Source organism: Mus caroli, chromosome 9 (assembly GCF_900094665.2).
Source record: "Mus caroli chromosome 9, CAROLI_EIJ_v1.1, whole genome shotgun sequence".
Lineage (NCBI taxonomy): Eukaryota > Metazoa > Chordata > Mammalia > Rodentia > Muridae > Mus > Mus caroli.
In genome coordinates this window covers 76,611,104-76,630,319 of record NC_034578.1, presented here as the reverse complement: position 1 = coordinate 76,630,319, position 19,216 = coordinate 76,611,104, and the positions used below count along the sequence as shown (strand labels likewise).

The following is a 19,216-nucleotide window of genomic DNA, read 5'->3' as shown; positions in this document are numbered from 1 at the left end:
TCCCTTCCCTTCCCTTCCCTTCCCTTCCCTTCCCTTCCCTTCCCTTCCTTCCTTCCTTTTGGGAGGGTATCAGGGTCTTACTATTTAGCCCTGGCTGGCCTAGAACTGGTTGTGTATACCAAGCTGGTCTTTAGCCAATAGAGATCTACCTGCCTCTGCCTTCTCAGTGCTATGATTAAGGTATACATCACCACTCTCTCCAAATATTTGCTTATTGCTGGATTTATTTTATTTTCCTTTCTTTTCTATCTAGAGTGATGTATTGGTGTGTTGAAATTTTCTTTAAAATTTTCATCTATTTATTTTAGTTTTATGTGTTTGCCATGTCCCCAGAGGCCAGAAGAGGGTGTCTAATAACCTTAAAATTGGGACCAACAGCTGGTTGTGAGCTGCAGTGAGGGTGGTGGGAACCAACCTAGGTGGTCTGGAAGAGCAGCTCTACTTTCAACCACACACCCATCTCTCCAGTTCCACGATGTGTTGAAATTGTATGTAAACTTCTAATTCTGCAAAGTCTAATGCTGTCCACATTTGGGCTCTTCCTTGAAAATTTCATTTAAGACCCTAAGTTTGTGTTACCCACAGTGCAATTCAACTTCAAGATTAACAGTTAGTGACATTCATTAAGTGCTTGTCATATACTTCTTCATATATATAGTCTAGTTTTTCCTCTATGTTAAATGACCATACAAATAAGAAATTACTTGCAGGATATTTTCAGGATGTATTAAGGTCTGGCTAAATAAATGTTGTAACTAGCATGCTTGTAAACAAAACTGGTCATGGAATTCAGTTAGAAAAATCTTATAATTAATGTTCAAAGACTACTTTTTGTACTCACATAAAATCAGGTAGTTTTTTTTTTTTTTAAATGATGTATTTTCAAATTTCAGTAAAAGGAGTTCCACGAAACCTGAAGGTGACAGATGAGACTACGGACAGTTTTAAACTTACCTGGTCCCAAGCTCCAGGGAGAGTCTTAAGGTATCGGATTAGATACAGACCAGTTTCTGGTGGAGAAAGCAAAGAAGTGAGTACCCCAGCCAATCAGAGGAGGAAAACACTGGAGAATCTGACACCAGACACAAAATATGAAATATCTGTGATTGCTGAATATTCCTCGGGACCTGGATCTCCACTGACAGGAAATGCAGCCACTGAAGAAGGTAGAGAAGATATGCCAATCACATGGAGACAAGCACATTAGCTTGTTCCAGTTGTAGGAAAGCTTTAGGGAAACTATTTTATGTGGAAGATTCTGAGGTCAGATTTTACACAAAAGATTTTCATCCCCTTTGAGACAGCATACTCCTATGTATCCCAGGCTATCCTCAAACTTAAGATTTGTCAATCTTACCCTTCTTAGTGTGGTGATTGCAGGACATTGCTATTATGTCCGACTTCTATGGAAGATTTTAATTTGTGTAAACTCAGAAAAGTCATTAGATGTTTGTTCATTATTCACTATCATTTAGGATCCTATTCAGCAATGCTTAAATATTTAGCTAGGCAGTGGTTTATATTGCCCATAGAATCATTACATAGGACATAAATTTGGTCTGACACACATATGAAAAAATGAGTATTTTTTAAGTCATATTTACTAAATAATGTCCTTTGACACAGTCTTTTCTTTTTCTTTTTTTTTTTAAATAAAGTTAGAGGGAATCCAAGAGACCTAAGAGTTTCTGATGCTACGACATCAACCCTGAAGTTGTCTTGGAGTAGGGCACCAGGAAAGGTGAAGCAGTATCTTGTCACATACACCCCAGCAGCAGGAGGTGAAACTCAGGAGGTCACTGTGAGAGGAGATACAACCACTACCATGTTGAGGAAATTGAAGGAAGGGACACAGTACGACTTATCTGTGACAGCATTGTATGCGTCTGGGGCTGGCGAGGCCCTTTCTGGAAAAGGATCAACACTTGAAGGTAATTAATATCTCAAGTTCTGGCTGTGTGTGATTTTGCATGAAGAAGCTGGAAGTGTTTATAGAATGAAATCTGGACTATATGGTCTGCTTTTTTTTTTTCTTAAAAGGAACGTGTATTAAAAATTAATGCTATAAATCAGCCTGTTGTATTACAATATAGTAAAAGCAACTGGGGTAAGACCATGGGATGCTGAAATGAATAAAGTGGGAAACATTCAAGGGAGTGGATCTTGGGGAACATGTAAACTTGAGGAGCCTTCAGAGGTCTCAAGGTCACATGGCTCTATTCTCCAGGTCTACATGGGGGCCACTCTCTGACTCTAGTCATCTTTTTCATAAAACATTCACAACTGCTCAAGGAATATGAGACTAAACCATGTTTATGTTTATATTATTTTAATCATATTTTTACATTGCTTATGTGAAATGATGGTGAGATAGTTAATCTGAAGTATATCATGAGTGCAAAAAAACCAGTGGAGTTGGGCAAAGTACCCAGCATTTGTTGGATCAAGGAGCTTGGAGAAGAATTGTAGATGCTGTAACCATCAGCGACAATGCCTGTTCGGAGGCTTTCCCATTTCCCTGAGTGATGTTGATGGGGCCAGTCTCGTGTGGGACTAGTGCAGGTAATGCCAGTTGGTGTTTACAATAGCTGAATCCAGTCTAGGAAATGGTGTTTCATCACCCATCCTTCTGAATTTTAAAAATTATTTTTCACCAAGAATAATGTCCTAAAAATCTCACATGCACTTATAAAACATTCTTTTTGGCCTGTGATTTTTTTTTTTTTTTAGGTCAATGGGTAGTGTAGTTGTTCCTAAGTTTCTGACTTTCTACAAGTGGCATAGGGCAATTTCCAGATTATCATCATGTATGAGTGTCAGCACACACACATTTACATCTATTTGACCAGAAGTTGTTTCTGAGGAAGTTGCACAAGAATAAAAAAAAAAAAAGGCAGTTTATTATTTCTTGAGAAGAAGGGAGAAAGCAAATAGTTAGTGAACTAACTTAAAAATACAGTGATGTGAAACTAAATTGTGTTGATCAAAGACTTCTTTATATTAGAGGCCTTGGCCTATCCTGTAGATTACAAAAGTGCTGTCCTCCTGTTTTTATGAACATATTTATCCCATTGCATTATGCGTGGTAAGCTTGATGAATCTGTGGAAGTGTAGCTGTGGCTAAATTAAAAGAATAGATTATTTTTTTTGCCCCTGCTTATTCCATTTCATTTTATTATATCAACTCAGCCAAATTCACATACCATATACAGGAATAGGATATGATCGTGAATGTGGGGAGTGGAAAGCCCGGAGCAGAGCCAGGCAAATGCTTCTGAGGGCTGCTGGTTTTCTAATCTGGTTTTCTCCTGGGAGAGGCGGTGGTAAGTGCAGCCCTTGAAGGAATGCATCTTCTATCCAGGGCCTGGAGTCAACCAGCAAGCGCTTCTGTAGGTTGAAAAATTTGCAGATTACCTTGAGAACCCGTGGTTTTCAAGTCAAAGGATGAAAGTTCTGCCTTTCCTTTTCTAGAATACCACATGGTCTGCAACTGTCTCTAACCTGAATTTGCTTCCTAGGACTTTTTTCCTTTTGAAATGCAGCCGATGATCTGAAAATTCCCGTGTCTCTGGAAGAAAGATTTATTAGCATTGGCACTAGGGCGGTTCATGGTTGGCTTAGGACTGTTGTGTGATAGAATCACAAAGGCAGAGTTTATTACTATTTCAGATCCAAACTTCAGAGGAATCTGAGCAGAAGCCATTAAGTTTGATTTATATTGTCCCCAGCCCCCGTTGTTGTCATTAGAGTAGATAGGCTCTTTGCAATTACTAAAACGATGCTGTGCATGCATGCAAATGTACTTTAAGTCTTGATAGAAACCTTCCTGGTCACTGCTGGGACTTGAGAGTGCAGGGAACCTACTTTGATAAATTTAAATGAATAGTGCTTATCTTTGATTCAGAGATTCACCACAAAGGAATGGAAACATCAGCTTGGGAATAGTACAGTTCTGTTTTTGGATTTTGAGTATTTTCTGGCTATGGAAACCATGCCTTTTCAGGATTCCCTTTGTTTCAGTTGCTGTAGCAACTTGCTAGTGCTTGACCCGTGAATGGCTTCCTACAGATCAAACCGAGTTGACTCAGCTGACATTTTGTTACAGTGAGGTTTTCAGCACAGTGTGAGGATTCTGCCTTCTGCACAGTAACATGGGCTTCTCCAAGGTGGACTAAACAAGGCCTCTCTGTTTTCTTAGATTTACTGTTATCTCATAATTTAAAAAAATCATACATTGTGGGGTATAAGCAGTCTGACATTGCCAGGGAGTGTTACCATGATCATGGAATGCCAATCCAGGTTCTTTTCTGTGGCTTAACTGCTTGCCAGAGGAATAAAACTAAGTCAGACTTTGAGAGGCAATAAATAGGGAAGAGAGATGTCTACTCGGGCAGTTTTGAAACTGAACTTCAATGTAGTTGATAGGTATTTACAAACTTTAAGTAGCTGAATTGAGTTGCCGACAGTGAACTTTGTCCTTTGGAGTGGTGGTTCTGGTTCTGTTTCCACACGCGTGTTATCCAGGAGCAGGTCTTCTGCAGCCTGCTGTGGAAAGTTGGATGACTTCTGAGCTGAGCACTAACGGAAAAGACACATTGATTTAGAGGAGCGTTTACATTACATTTTCAATTGGATGTCTATTTCTGAAAGTGCTGTGTGACGTCCAGTGAAGGCTGGCTGGAGCAGTCTATAAGATGAAACACAGCTTCAGCACCGGGTGATTCATTCTTCAGTTATCACCGTCAGCTAATTTCTATTTTAATTATGTTTGAATTGGATGCTCATTTCCTTTTCGGAAGGCGAATGGAAAAGCACTAAGGAAACATAGGAAAGTTACTTAAATGAGACATTAGTTCTTTGGCGTAGCATGCGGAAAAAATTGTATAATTCAACTCTTTGTGGATGTTCAGATCATGAGAAATACACCTGTCTGCTAACTTTCACAGCATCAGCAATGAGACGATGCAAGCAGACATGACACACACATGCACACGCACACACATACATGTGTGTGTATACATGATTTAGTCAGAACAGAAATGAAGGACATCAAAATTGTTTTTAAGAATATTCTTGTTTTTTTAAACAATTTCATACATGTATACAATGTATCTTAATTAATCTATCCCTAACTCTCCTCCCACTGACTGTGAACATTTTGCCTCCCACACTGAGTGCACCCTCCTCCTAGCTTCATGTCTTCATTACAAAGTATAACCTCCTGGAGTCCACTCAGTGCCACTAGAATGCATAGACTATCAGCCTGAGCATAGACAATCTACCAACGCCTAGGAAACATGAATCCACCTCCCCCAGTTGTCAATAACGACCAATGGCTCCTTAGCTAGGGGTGGGGCCTCATGGACCCCTCCCTTTTCGTTGTTGAAATATCAACTGGCTTGACTTTGTCCATGCTATGCAGGTAGCCATAGCTGCTGCTAGCTCATGACTGTAATGTCCATATCATGTCCAAAAGATGGCGTTCTGCAGCCTTCCCCATCCTCCCCACTTGCACTCTTTCCACCTCTCTTCTGCAATGTTCACTAAGGTCACTTATTTTCAGCCATTTGGCTGAATACCAAGATTTCAAATGCCGATTGAGCCTTATACCTTTAACTCCATGAAAGAAACACACTCCTATTCCTTGTACTTACACTGGCCCTAGGAAGAATGTACAGGCACACTACTGAGATGGAATCGGAGGAAGAGAAGTGATGGCACTAGGAAGATACATAGAAACAAATGCAGTAGAGTCTATTCCAGAGATAAATGGAATATAGAACATGTCATTCAGAGCAGGAGAAAGTGAGCTATGAGATTTAAGCATTATTGAGAGACATTCACTTAGGAAAAACCATGCACAAGCCTCAGGATCATAACGCAAACATTTGCGGAGCTCCCAGAAGCCTGTTGGGATCTGCTCACTGCCCCTGGTACTGTGTCTGGAGGGCAGACTCTGACTTCCTGCTTACCTTTTCTCCTCTCTCTCCTCTTCCATATTCTAAAAGTGGACACCTGGCTCAAGCCTAGTCTACCCAACTATTTTCTGGTAGTTACTGATAACTGAGGCAGAAAGTAGAAGTATATTAAATACGCAAGAGCCTCCCTAGATGACACTTTGACTAAATTCCTTAAGAGTGTCACTGAGTGTTTAAAAGCAAGTATGTTGAGAGCCATTTTCTTCTGGGACGTGATAGGGCAGAGAGAAGGGAGGGAGGCATCCTGAACCACATTTTATGACATGGAAAGCATGTGATGTTCAGCTAAATCAACTACCCAGCTCTCCGAGGGTCAGTCTTGAAGAGACTTTGATTTGATGTGCATGATGCTATAACCATACGATAGAAAGATCACCACACAGTCTCAGACATCCACATCACGACCCACAAGTTGACCAGTTTGGCTTATCACAAATTTCTCATTTTCCAGGAGCTGTTATTCTAGACAAAAGCTGGAGTGAAAGTTCACTGCCCCTCAGACCATATGTGTCTTCTGAAAAAAACAGCTCTGTAGCAACATCATCATCAGTAGCAAGAACCTGGGGAGGATTGAGAGGGGAACAGAAGGAGAGTCGGGCATGTGTGGAGGAAAGAGATAAGAGTAAAGAGACATAGAGGAATGAGCCACAGGACAGATTTAAAAGGGCTTTAGGGACTCTTAGTATTTAAGACACAGTCTCATATCTTCTGACTTGAGCAGAGATGAGCTTTGACTCTCAAAGGTACATTTCTATGTACACCATGTTTTATTGTTAAGGCACTAGGAAGTGACATAGCTGGCTGGTGACACACTCAGCTGGCTGCACACTTAACTTCACCACTAGCCGCATGCCAGCCAGTATCCTGCCTGTTTCACTACAGTTCCCTAAATAGTTTCTTCAATTTTTGGTAATCTGATGATTGTTAAAAACAAACAAACAAACAAATAAACAATTTTATAGATTGTAGGTCTGATAAAACATTCTCATCTTGGATTATCCCTTTCTCAAAAATCCATGTGTTACAAAGTACCTTGTATTTCATTAGAGTACATGGCTTCGTACTTTGTAGACAAAGCAGCAGCCAGTCTGCCTGAAAAGAGACAAACTTAACATTGAGGCGTACTCTTATCCTCCTGACTGACAGAAGAAACCAGCGCACGCCTTTAATCCCAGCACTCGGGAGGCAGAGGCAGGCGGATTTCTGAGTTCGAGGCCAGCCTGGTCTACAAAGTGAGTTCCAGGACAGCCAGGGCTACACAGAGAAACCCTGTCTCGAGAAACCTTAAAATAAAAAAAAAAAAAAAAAAAGAAGAAGCATTTGTCTTTTCAGTCTTGGCTTCTGAATTGAGGTGCTTTTCCTCTATGGGGTCTGACCTTCGTCTTTAGTGTGGAATGTATGTCTGCAGATAATATTCATATACCTCAGTCAGAAACTGAACTAAAGGCCTGTTTCTTGTGACTCGAAATCTTCTCTGAGGCCATTTCAGTCACTGTTGGTGTGCTTTCAGTGAGGACGAAAACATTTTTTTAGTTGCTATTTCATTTGTATCTTAAAGAGTTTTTTTTTTTTTTTTGTAAATTAATTTCATGTCATTAATGCACTTGAAAGATCTTTACTGTGATTTTGCTAGCATTTTGTTCTAGCTTTACTGGTCTTTTGAGTGTTAAGATAGTTGGTTAAGCCCATGGGAAGACATGTCTAGTGAGCTAGAATCTTTTTTGTTCTAAGCACAGAAACATCTCTGTGAATATATTTTTTGCCTCAACCACAATTCTCTTCCTGTTATTTTTCTCATAGTGAAATCATTTGCGTGTGTTTGGGAGATTGATGCCTGTTGTCATGGAAACAAACAATGCTACAAGTTCAGTGCTGAAGAAAGTGGGGAAGAAAAATAGACTAAAAAACATAGCCCTTAGGGAAAGTAGAAGTTGGTGATTACTGTGGTATTAATTTGGAAGGAAATTCCCATATTTTAAGCTATTTTTGTATGTTTGGGGGATATCATTAATACATTAACTAGCTAATTGAAGTACAAAGTGACTATCAAGTGAGCTCATTGTCCGGTAGCCCTTCTGGCTGCAGGCTAAGAGATTCAGAAGCAAAGGCACATGTGGAAAAACGATCTATAGTAAGCAAAGGAAGAGTGTAGTGCAGACTTGAAACTTAATGGCGTTGTGGGAAATCAGTCACTAGAACAAGTAGAAAACAACGAACAACCAAACCAAGCCAAGAAGCTAGTGATTTGAAGATGCACTTTCATATTTGGCAATTAAAGAAAATATAGGGTTATTCCCATGTAAGCAGCAAATGCTTCTCCTATAAAGGAAAAGGAGTCACTGTGTTCTTGAAAATAAGTGCTTTTGGGTCCAGTGAAACATGCAGCTAATTTCCTTCTAGAGATGAGAAGTCCTGTCCACTTTCAAAGTTATTTATAATGGAATATGAGGTTCCCGTTACAATATGATGTAAACTATCATTTACATCAATGTCTGGTGTGCATTCCAGCTTCTCTATTTATCTTTCCCTCTAGTGTATAGCGTGTATGAGGAGTGTGTGCACCGACTTTATTGTTGCTAGTCATTATCTTTACTTTTGGCTGATGCTTAATTGTTTATAAGTAGTTCTAAAATGTTAATTTTCACTCTGAGTTGAGAAAATGACAGCTTTCAAAAATCTAGTATACATACTACCATTTACATCAATGTAAAACAATTGCTAGCATAATGTATACTCGGGAGGTGGATAGTTCTATATTTATGTCACAGTGTGTCATAAACTCTAGTGTAAGCAGCCAATATAAAGTGACCAGTATATTTATATTACATGGAAAAAATGGTAAGTGAGGGTTTTATTAGAAATCATCTGCACCTATTATCAAGTTGAGGTTTCTACATTTTTGTTTACTAGTATTTGTATAATGTACATTAGTATATATAATAGTATATGTATATGCAGACAGTTTTGATTACATAGAATAAGTGGCATACTCGATTTCAATGATAAATCACTTTTAAGTTTTCCAAAGTATTGGTGATTTTTAGTTTCATTGGAGTTAAGCTGTGTTGAAAGTTTGTATTTTTACTCTTTTGAATTGAATATGCAAGTAAAAGTCTCAACAGAAAACATTTGTGGGAGTTTAGGTTTGCAAGTGGTGTACAATTGTATTAACTATAATTCATATAACAAAACTGGGGCGATTAAAACTAGACAGAAAGGAAATAAAACCTGGTAAGAACTTTAAGACCTTTGTGAACAGTGGGCTATGTCCTAAATCACACTGAAATGTGATAAAATATTGACATTTAGACATATTTTTCTCTTTGGAAAGAATGTTAAAACATGTATTTTTTTCAAATTAGGATGTGAGCCCTGGCCTAGAGGACTCTGCACTGGAAACGGGGACTGGGCAAGGCTGATAGTTAGGAATTGCTCGCCCTGGAGTGTTCTTCCCCCTGTTTGTCCCATGGACTGAAAACAGCCCCAAAGCTCAGGAAGAATGGTTAGCTTTAGATTTGAGTTTGAGTCCAGAATTTTAGGATGTCTACCGGGATGAATGAATACTTAATTATCCAGCTGACATTTTAAAAATGCTACTCTTTTAATCTCTATTCCAGAACGTGGTTCACCTCAAAATCTGGTTACCAAAGACATCACAGACACATCAATCGGAGCCTATTGGACATCTGCCCCAGGGATGGTTCGAGGGTACAGGGTCTCATGGAAATCGCTTTATGACGATGTTGAGGCTGGAGAGAAAACCCTTCCTGGAGATGCAATTCATACGATGATAGAGAACCTGCAGCCAGAGACCAAGTACAAAATTTCCGTTTTTGCAACTTACAGCAGTGGAGAAGGAGAACCCGTGACTGGAGATGCCACAACTGAATGTAGGTAACATCCAGGTGTGTTGGGATGCATGTTGGTGCTACCTAATGGCTAGTCGGCTCAAGTGACACACAGTTTAACCACTGAGGTTGTTTTCTTCACTTGGTAGTAAGCACTGACGTTCAAATTAGATTTGGATTTGAAAAATGATATCACTTGGACAATTTTGAATTCTTTCCAGCTATATGTATTTTTTTTTTCATTTTATTTTTCTGTGAAAAGATCAGCTAAATAGGACACTCAACTAGTGAAAAGACAGCTTCCACGTAGACAAGTAGAATTTAGGAGCATTTCTGGTTGTATAATCTTGGTCAAGAGCCTTTGCTTTACTCCAAGAGTTGGTTTCCTAATCTGTAGAATATGGACGATACATTTCTACTCTTACAGTGCCACAGGGGTGAAGGGAAATGACAGTAAAGAGCCCAACAATTAAACATGTATGACTGTGCATACGTTCAGCAATGTCAAGAAGTGTACTTCTTTGTTGGGGAAAGCTGTGTGTTTATGCAGGCAAAGAAGGATACTTGGGGCATATCTGTGCTTTTTGATCACTATTTTTTATTTTCTCTCTCTCTATTTTTTGTGAGACAGGGTCTCATTATATAGCCCTTGCTGGCTAGGATTCTGCTTGCCTCTGCCTCCCGAGTACATGTATCACCAGGTTTGGTTAATTGAGACTGCTGGTACTCTTACAGGGTTCACCCTCTTCCTTAGCTTCTTTCAGCCTTCCTTAATTCAACAACAGGGGTCAGCTACTTCTGTCCATTGTTTGGGTGCAAATAACTGCATCTGACTTTCAGATGTTTGTTGATGTCTTCAAGAGGGCAGTCATGATAGATTCCTTTTTGTGAGCTCTCCATAGCCTCAGTAATAGTGTCAGGCCTTGGGGCATCTCCTTGAGCTGGATCACACTTTGGGCTTGTCACTGGACCTTCTTTTCCTTAGGCTCCTCTCCATTTCCATCCTTGTAATTCTTTCAGACAGGAACAATTATGGGTCAGAGATGTGACTGTGGGCATTTTAAAGCTGTTTCATTATGATTCTTATCCATCTGAACATAAAAATTTCTTTGAAAATCAAGAAAGATAAGATTTTGTTTTCTTCAGCTTTAGTGCCTATTAAAAGTACTTAGGAACTTTTGAGTTCCTAAGTTGAGTCTTAAGAGTCTTGCATTGAATTGAATGATCTGGCAAGTAAAGCCATTGTAAGAAAGGGGATATAGAAAAGAATGGGAATGGGTGGGTAGGGAAGTGGGGGGGGGTATGGGGGACTTTTGGGATAGCATTGGAAATGTAATTGAGGAAAATACGTAATAAAAAATATTAAAAATTAAAAAAAATTAAAAAAAAAGAAAAAAAAGAAAGGGGATATAGGTTGTTTGAAGATATTTGGTGATCTATTTCAGAGGGTTATTCATAATATGAAATATTAATGAAAGAGCTCGTTTAATAATGATGTAAACTATGTGTTAGATAGATATTAATCAACAGCACTTTCTAAAATACTTGACGTGTGTGCTTTCATCTCCTAGTTTTTGAGATGTTTTAATGTGTCAGAATTGCCTATTTTGTGTTCATTGTCTTATACACACAGCAATGAAAGGGTTTGTGTCAATCGTACTGACCCTGGCCAGACATTTACAGACTGCAGCTTCTGAAAAGGCCTGAATAAAATTTCTAACTCTGTATTTTTGATCTTTAGCATTCCTCATGGCATTATTACCAGAGGAATTCTTTACAGATAAAACACAACAAAAAATTTAAGACAACATCTTTGGAGACTGACTTTTTTTTTCTTTCCCAAATCTCTAGAATGCAGATAGGAAATCCCTGCAATATGAACTTTTATTTTTCTGTATTAACTGGACAAAGCGAGAGCATTCTACTGAGGCCATGCTGAGCTTAGGCTCACATGCCATCATGACACCATGACTGCAACATTAAGCAAGACATCTGTGTCCACACTTAGAATCTAGAGTTTCTTCCTACACGAAGGGAGAGGCAGACAAAGATGTTTTCCTTTAACATGCTATACATCATCATCATCATCATTATTTATTGTTATTATTTTTTATTTCACAGTATCTCAAGATTCCAAAATCTTAAGAGTGGATGAAGAAACAGAACACACAATGAGAGTTACCTGGAAAGCAGCACCGGGGAAAGTCGTCAACTACCGTGTTGTGTATCGCCCTCAAGGGGGTGGGAGGCAGATGGTTGCTAAGGTGCCACCCACGGTCACTTCAACAGTGCTAAAGAGACTTCAACCCCAGACCACATATGACATCACAGTTCTCCCAATGTACAAGACAGGAGAAGGAAAGCTCAGGCAAGGCTCAGGAACAACAGGTATAAAACAATGATAAATATTTTAATTGAATCTGGGGCTGGGGGGGTTGTGTCTGAGTTATAGAGTATTTAGCCAACAGGAATGGGTCCTTGGATTTAAGCTCTAGAACCCTATAGGCAAATATTTATAATTGTAATAAACTAAATTATATTTATTAGATGGGGTGTCTAATTAGTTTATTACTTGTTTTGCAAATCTAGTTCCTGGTGAACTGATCTTTCTGCTAATGTATCAATGCAAAACTCACTTGAATTGTGCCAATTGTGGGTGCTGCTCCTGCAGAACTCAATTTCCCAGGGCTTTTATTGAGCCTGACATTTTGTGCTACTAGACTTGACCCTTCTTATACATACACATTTTTTGTGGGGGTGAATCCAAAACACCTAAGCCTATCTTATCCATAGCATTGTTCTTAAAATCTTTTATTTGTACAGCTTCTCGATTTAAATCGCCGAGAAACCTCAAAACTTCTGACCCAACCATGTCGAGTTTCAGAGTGACTTGGGAGCCTGCCCCTGGGGAAGTGAAAGGTTATAAAGTCACATTCCACCCTACAGGCGATGACAGAAGACTTGGGGAGTTGGTCCTTGGACCATATGACAACACAGTTGTCTTGGAGGAGCTTAGGTAGGAACGAACTGTATTTGTGCTAAGGACTGTATCACTTAGGTAAATTAATAGGTTTTATACAAAGAACAACCTCACGTGTTTGCAGAAAACAGAAAAGAATTAAGTCTGACAAACAGCTTGTATTGTTTAGATAACTTTTGTTACTAAGTGATCAGGGATGACTTAAAAAAAAATACCTGGGTTTTGACCTGTCCGTATCACATAGTTTCATTACAATTGTAGTCATGTGAAAATGTGTGGCCAAGTGACTCATTCTGAGATATTCCCCTGCCCCCGCCAGGGTGGATGTCCCTGCAGTGAAGCACACTGGAGCTCAAAGGCCAGAGTCTGTGCTTGTGGCCAGCTGGCAGAACAGCTTTGAGTTGATTAGAGGTCTAGTTTTACACAGTGAGTTGGAAAACAAAGGAGTGTGAACTTGAACAGCACTCCACATTCATCCAGCGATACCAATGGGTTACTGTACATTCCTCTTGGAAACTTTGCTTGCTCAAGTATTCATTCAATAATGTTGGAACCTGTATAATGCTTGCTGTTCATTATAACTTGAGTAGGTAGGATGAAATTCGGGAGGTCACTGTTTGACATTGCCCAGTGCTGAGTGTCTTAGGTCATTGGGCAGACACAGAGCATTTCAATCATTCTAAAGCCTGCATCTCAGGAGCAGCCTAAGCAGGGCAGCTAATTTTTCCCAACACTGAGTGGCATGGGGGAAATGCTGTCTCTGACCAGTCCTGAGACAGTGCTGTAAATCCCCAGAGCTCCCTGGAATGCTGGGTGGCTAGTTTCCTGTGATTCCTTACCAGCAAGCTGGAATGTGTTGGCAACTATCTTTCTTCTTTCACAATACTGAACATTTTTCATTCCTATGGGTGAAAGTTTGTTAGTGAAGATAAGTTATCTTTAACAAGATGGAAGCTGTTCCTTTGAGACCATAGTCCCCACCCACTCTGTATATCTCTATTTCAGGGCAGGCACCACCTATAAAGTCAATGTTTTTGGGATGTTTGATGGAGGAGAAAGTTTACCACTCGTTGGGCAAGAAATGACAACTCTTTCTGACACAACTGTTACACCATTTCTATCTTCTGGTAAGAAACTGAGTTATATTTCCATTGGAAAATAGTATTATGAAACTACAATGCAAGTGAAGTGTGAGGCTATTCAGCAATGAAAACTATAACAATAATTTAAATAAATTATTGACAAACTCTTTTATATTTGTAGAAATGCTTCAAATATCCAGTTGAGCCTATTTTTTTTCACTTTTCTTTTTTCAACTTCGCATTAATTAAATACTGGATTATTTAAAAATGAGTTTTTATTAAGTGTAACTTTCTATTTTTCTTTCTAGTAATGTGATTTTCTTTTATTAAAGTAGTTATATATTTTTTACTTTGAGGGCTTACTTGGATGGAGAAAGAAGGTTCTATACATAAAGAATTGGGCAAGCATGAGTTACAAGCATAATAGTAGCACAGCCCTTTAGATGTTTTGTCTCTTGCCATAATTACAGCTTTGATGTAGGCAAGCCAGCATTTAATAGAATTAAAAGTGAGAGTAGGAGATAGAGTTTCCTCCTAAACTTTAAGTAAAAGTGCTTATTAAACCCAGTAGGTCTTAGCATAATCAGAGTAGGCTGTAAAGATGTAGGTTCTAGAACAGTACATAGCATCTTCCATTGTGAGAAAGGTTATGCACAGATGGTACTTTTGTAATTAGTAGTGTGATGAACATTGCTTAATTTTTGTTCATTTTAAAAGCGATGCAAATATGATCTGATAACATTGCAATAAATGGGAAAGTTTATAGGATGCAAGCTTCTAAAAAAAAGAATATTTACAATTAAAGGTGGATAAAGGAAAGTGTCAAATTTTGATATTTTGCATTGTTTCATTGTTTCTCTTATGATGATATTAACCGGCTTATATTTTTATTTTGTAGCTTGTCACTGAGGATATTGGGACTATTTTCTCTTCCTAAAGCACCTTAGCTTTGTATCTGTGTTTGTGTTCGTTGTCTCGACAGCTCTCAATTTGTGTATTTCTCTGCATCCTTTCCCAAATTGTCTTCCTTCTTCCTCAATTCTTTAAATGTGCAAACTTTGCTGTCTGAATTTACCTAATTTTTATCTGCAGTAGGTGAAAAACTTGAACAGTTAATAATGAAATAATAGAATAGTGTTTCGAGTTTTCAAAACGTGTCTTTACTTTACAAAGGTCTGATTTTAAGAATCATGTATCCAGTCCTCCATAACATGTAATGGTTACCTGGTGGCTTAATTATTATAAAGAATACTTTTGGCTCACTGGAATCACTTACAGTTTAGACATTTAACCAGTCCATCTTATGCTTATTTGCTAATGTCTTAAATAGTGAAGGAGAATGCTATATCTTATAGCACATCCACATCTTATTCAAGTTATTAATATTTGTTGTTAGATAGCTATGCATTCTCATTTATTATTTTAGGTATTGATTGTGTGAGCCTTTCAAACTAACCATAATAGTTTAACTAAACTCTCTAGGGTCTATGGTTGTGATCAGAATATATAGTCACCGATGGAGAAAAGGGTTGCCACTGAAATGATATTTGGAGAAAGTGATTTGCATGAATATCATTTAAGGTTAATAAATTATAGTTGTGTCTTTAAATTATGACACCTAGCTGCAGTGTTAAATAGACAACTTAGGTGGCACAGGGGACAACCTACCAACTATGTGCTTCTTATTGTCCTGTCTTACCGTTGCCATGTCAGGGATGGATTGTCTCACCAGAGCTGAAGCAGACATTGTGTTGCTGGTGGATGGGTCATGGAGCATCGGCCGCGCAAATTTTAGAACTGTGCGAAGCTTCATTTCTCGTATTGTAGAAGTCTTTGAAATTGGCCCCAAAAGAGTACAAATTGGTAGGTTTCATCAATACTGAAGACCTTTGATAATTTACTTGCTATCTTTAACACATCATAACATCCATGCTGTTATTTTTAGCTCTCGCTCAGTACAGTGGAGACCCCAGAACAGAGTGGCAGTTAAATGCTCATAGAGACAAGAAGAGTTTATTACAGGCTGTGGCGAACTTACCATACAAAGGAGGAAATACCCTCACAGGTGAGTCAGGCTGCTTTGGTGAGGTTTTGACACATGCTTTTTGGTCAGGCAGGTAGCTGAGAGGTGATATGACTGGCTGTCTTTTAAAAATCCCACTAGGCATGGCTTTGAATTTCATTCGCCAACAGAGCTTCAAGACTCAAGCTGGCATGAGGCCTCGTGCTCGCAAAATTGGAGTTCTCATTACCGATGGAAAATCACAAGATGATGTGGAGGCTCCATCCAAGAAACTCAAGGATGAAGGCGTGGAGCTGTTTGCTATTGGTAAGCACTGGAGATGATAGTGATGCCCTGAGGTGACAGGTACATTGAGGACATTTTCTGTATGAGGCAGAGGCAGGTGGATTTCTGAGTTCGAGGCCAGCCTGGTCTACAAAGTGAGTGTCAGGACAGCCAGGGCTACACAGAGAAACCCTGTCTTGAAAAACCAAATATATATATTATTGGATTCCCATGCTTACTCACACCAATGAATGTCAGAATTCTTGACCCTCCTAAACAAAATTCTAATGAGAGAGCAACAAAATTAATTAACAAATGGGGAAAAACTAATACTAATTCCAGCTTTAGTTCTTTTGGAATGAACAAGACTTATTGGTATCTGAGAAGGAGAAATAAGAAGCTTAAAAAAAAAAAGACATCCATAATACTTTGTCTTGATGGCATTAAAAAGTGGGCTTTATTTGCATATAAAAAGAAGTTCTGGAATTAGGGAAAGGAACCATATATATTTAGAGGAAACATAGCTCTGTTGTGTTTTAGGGAGTTCATTACAATAAAGGGATTTTTATATTTAAAACTACTACAGGGGAGGGAGAGATGGCTCAGAAGTTAAGCATGGTACTGCTCTTGCAGAATACCTAAGTCCCATTCTCAGAACCTACATCACAGCCACCAGGGTATCCAGAGGCCTCTGTGGGTACCTGCACTCATGTGATTAACAGACCAATATAGACACAGTGATGGAGCACTGATAAAAAGAAAAGACCTGAAGTATTTGCTTCATACCATTAATTTTTCCTGAAAGGTGCTTTCAATTTGTACTTAACTCTTTTTTTTAAGGTATTAAGAATGCTGATGAAGTTGAGTTAAAGATGATTGCCACTGATCCAGATGACATTCACGCATATAATGTGGCAGATTTTGAGTCATTGTCCAAGATTGTGGATGACCTCACCATCAACTTGTGTAACAGTGTCAAGGGCCCTGGTGAGCTTGGTCAGATGCTGGTGTGTCTGGGTGGGGACCCCCTCATGAGATGCTCAATGCCTTTAGAGGCTTCTGCCTCCTCGATACCAGGAGATCCCCTGAGTTGTGGTGACTAAAGATAACAGGGCAATTTTTAGTATCTGCATCTGGTACATGGTAAATAGTTGAGGGCTTTGTGCAAGTTAATTATGAGACTTGGTCCTTGTTACATGTGAAAATTTCTTTCTTTTTATATAGGAATATTAGAGTAAAACTGCCTTCCATTAATTTATTTTGGTTCTGGGAAAGTTAGAATGAATTTAACCTCATAGACACAGTAGAAATGGTTCCAGATGTTTGCAGAATTGCCATTACTGGTGCTAGATGTCTGCTTTGAGGAACGTCCTAGTTAAGGGACACTGCTTTAGTTCACTTTAAAATGATTTGTGTGTGTGTGTGTGTGTGTGTGTGTGGCGGGGATGGCACCAAACTAAGAAATGGTTTCTAGCTTATTTAAGGATTTATTTAGGTTATATGGCTTAGTTGATGCAAACAAAAGTGGGAAGAGACAAAATAATGGAAAGAGAGTTGACAGACACTCCTATTCTAGCACAGACCTGCTTGGGGGCGGGGCAGCTTCACTTCAGTGCTACATTATTCAGATAGCTATGACTTAAAAGTTGACCAATTTGGCTTGCTCAGTAATGTTTGGTAGCTTTTTTTTCGGCTTCCTAATGTATAGGGAAGACATCTTATGTCTGATTTCCTTTCTTCAGCTGCAGATTTTCAGGTCTGATGCTCTGCACTGATAATCCCCAAATGTGAAAAGAAGTTACAGCCTTAAAGCTTAGACCATACGAAATCACAAGAAGACATAGATCTAGAACAGTTACCTAGTTAGGGTCAGATGGATAGGGGTGCTGTTGTGGGACTTTGCATGATGTAACCATGGAAAACAGATTATGGTTTAGAAACAATATCATAACTGGGTTTGTAGTGACAGTGGAGGGCATAGAATGGTTAATCTCTGTGCAAACTGTAGGACAAGACATTGGAAGCAGCAATACTGAAGGGCTTTGCAGAATTAATGATAGATCCATGATTCTTAGAGTGTGAGGACATTTCTCTTAAACATGGGGATTGTGTAGAAGCAGTGTGTCATTAGCTGACAGTGGTTTCAGAGGGGCAGAATGAACTCGAACAGTGTGGCAGAAACACTTCTGAAGGTCTGTGTCCTTGGTTACATCCACGCTGCATATTTCATGTTCTTTCTTGTACGTCTGTCTTCAGACTTTTGCAGATATTCTCTTTTGAATTTTGAACAAAAGACTGGTCTTTTCCCTGGAGAAACAGACCAGCTGGGCAGCCAGAATTTGTAGGCTTCTGGCTTTGGGTGAACTGAGAGAATTGTCTTTTTTTTATTCAATTGGAGTGAACTTTGAATGGGGATGGAAACATCTTTTATCTGTTTTTTTTTCCTTTATTGTTTTTTATCAACTATGTAATAGTTGCAGTCATTGAAATTTCCCAGGCCATAAAACAACTTGATAATTTTGCAAGCTTGATTTTGACCCAACTGCTAAGAGCAGACATACTCACTCAATTTGGACTTATAAAGAAACCCAGAGGAGTATGTATGAAAGTGATTTGTCATGCTCATGGTCACATAAGAGCAACTCCTCTCTCTTTAAATCATTATTTGTAACAACTTGCTGTTGGTCTTAATGTATTTATCACATCAATTTTTAATTTTCTAGTTACTGTTACACATTGTTTTACCCATATCTTCCCACAGGAAGCACAACCACAGGCTATTTAAATATGCCTATAGCCATATTTAAAAATATTGATGTTTGCTAGTTTTCATTCTTTTTTTTTAATATATTTTTTTATTACGTATTTTCCTCAATTACATTTCCAATGCTATCCCAAAAGTCCCCCATACCCTCCCCCCCACTTCCCTACCCACCCATTCCCATTTTTTGGCCCTGGCATTCCCCTGTACTGGGGCATATAAAGTTTGCGTGTCCAATGGGCCTCTGTTTCCAGTGATGGCCGACTAGGCCATCTTTTGA

At 38.9% G+C, this 19,216-nt stretch overlaps 1 protein-coding gene across 3 annotated transcripts in view; it reads left to right on the top strand.

Annotated features, from left to right (window-relative positions):
* The window catches only part of Col12a1 (collagen type XII alpha 1 chain), a 119,874-nt gene that overhangs the window by 23,879 nt on the left and 76,779 nt on the right, over nt 1-19,216 (top strand). For all 3 annotated transcript variants that reach the window (XM_021172385.2, XM_021172383.2, XM_029481914.1), the window contains exons 12-21: nt 894-1,166; nt 1,659-1,931; nt 9,596-9,868; nt 11,948-12,214; nt 12,650-12,842; nt 13,812-13,933; nt 15,602-15,751; nt 15,834-15,953; nt 16,053-16,217; nt 17,016-17,162. In XM_021172385.2, coding sequence (XP_021028044.1) covers nt 894-1,166; nt 1,659-1,931; nt 9,596-9,868; nt 11,948-12,214; nt 12,650-12,842; nt 13,812-13,933; nt 15,602-15,751; nt 15,834-15,953; nt 16,053-16,217; nt 17,016-17,162 — 1,983 coding nt within the window. The remainder of the gene's footprint in view (nt 1-893; nt 1,167-1,658; nt 1,932-9,595; nt 9,869-11,947; nt 12,215-12,649; nt 12,843-13,811; nt 13,934-15,601; nt 15,752-15,833; nt 15,954-16,052; nt 16,218-17,015; nt 17,163-19,216) is intronic.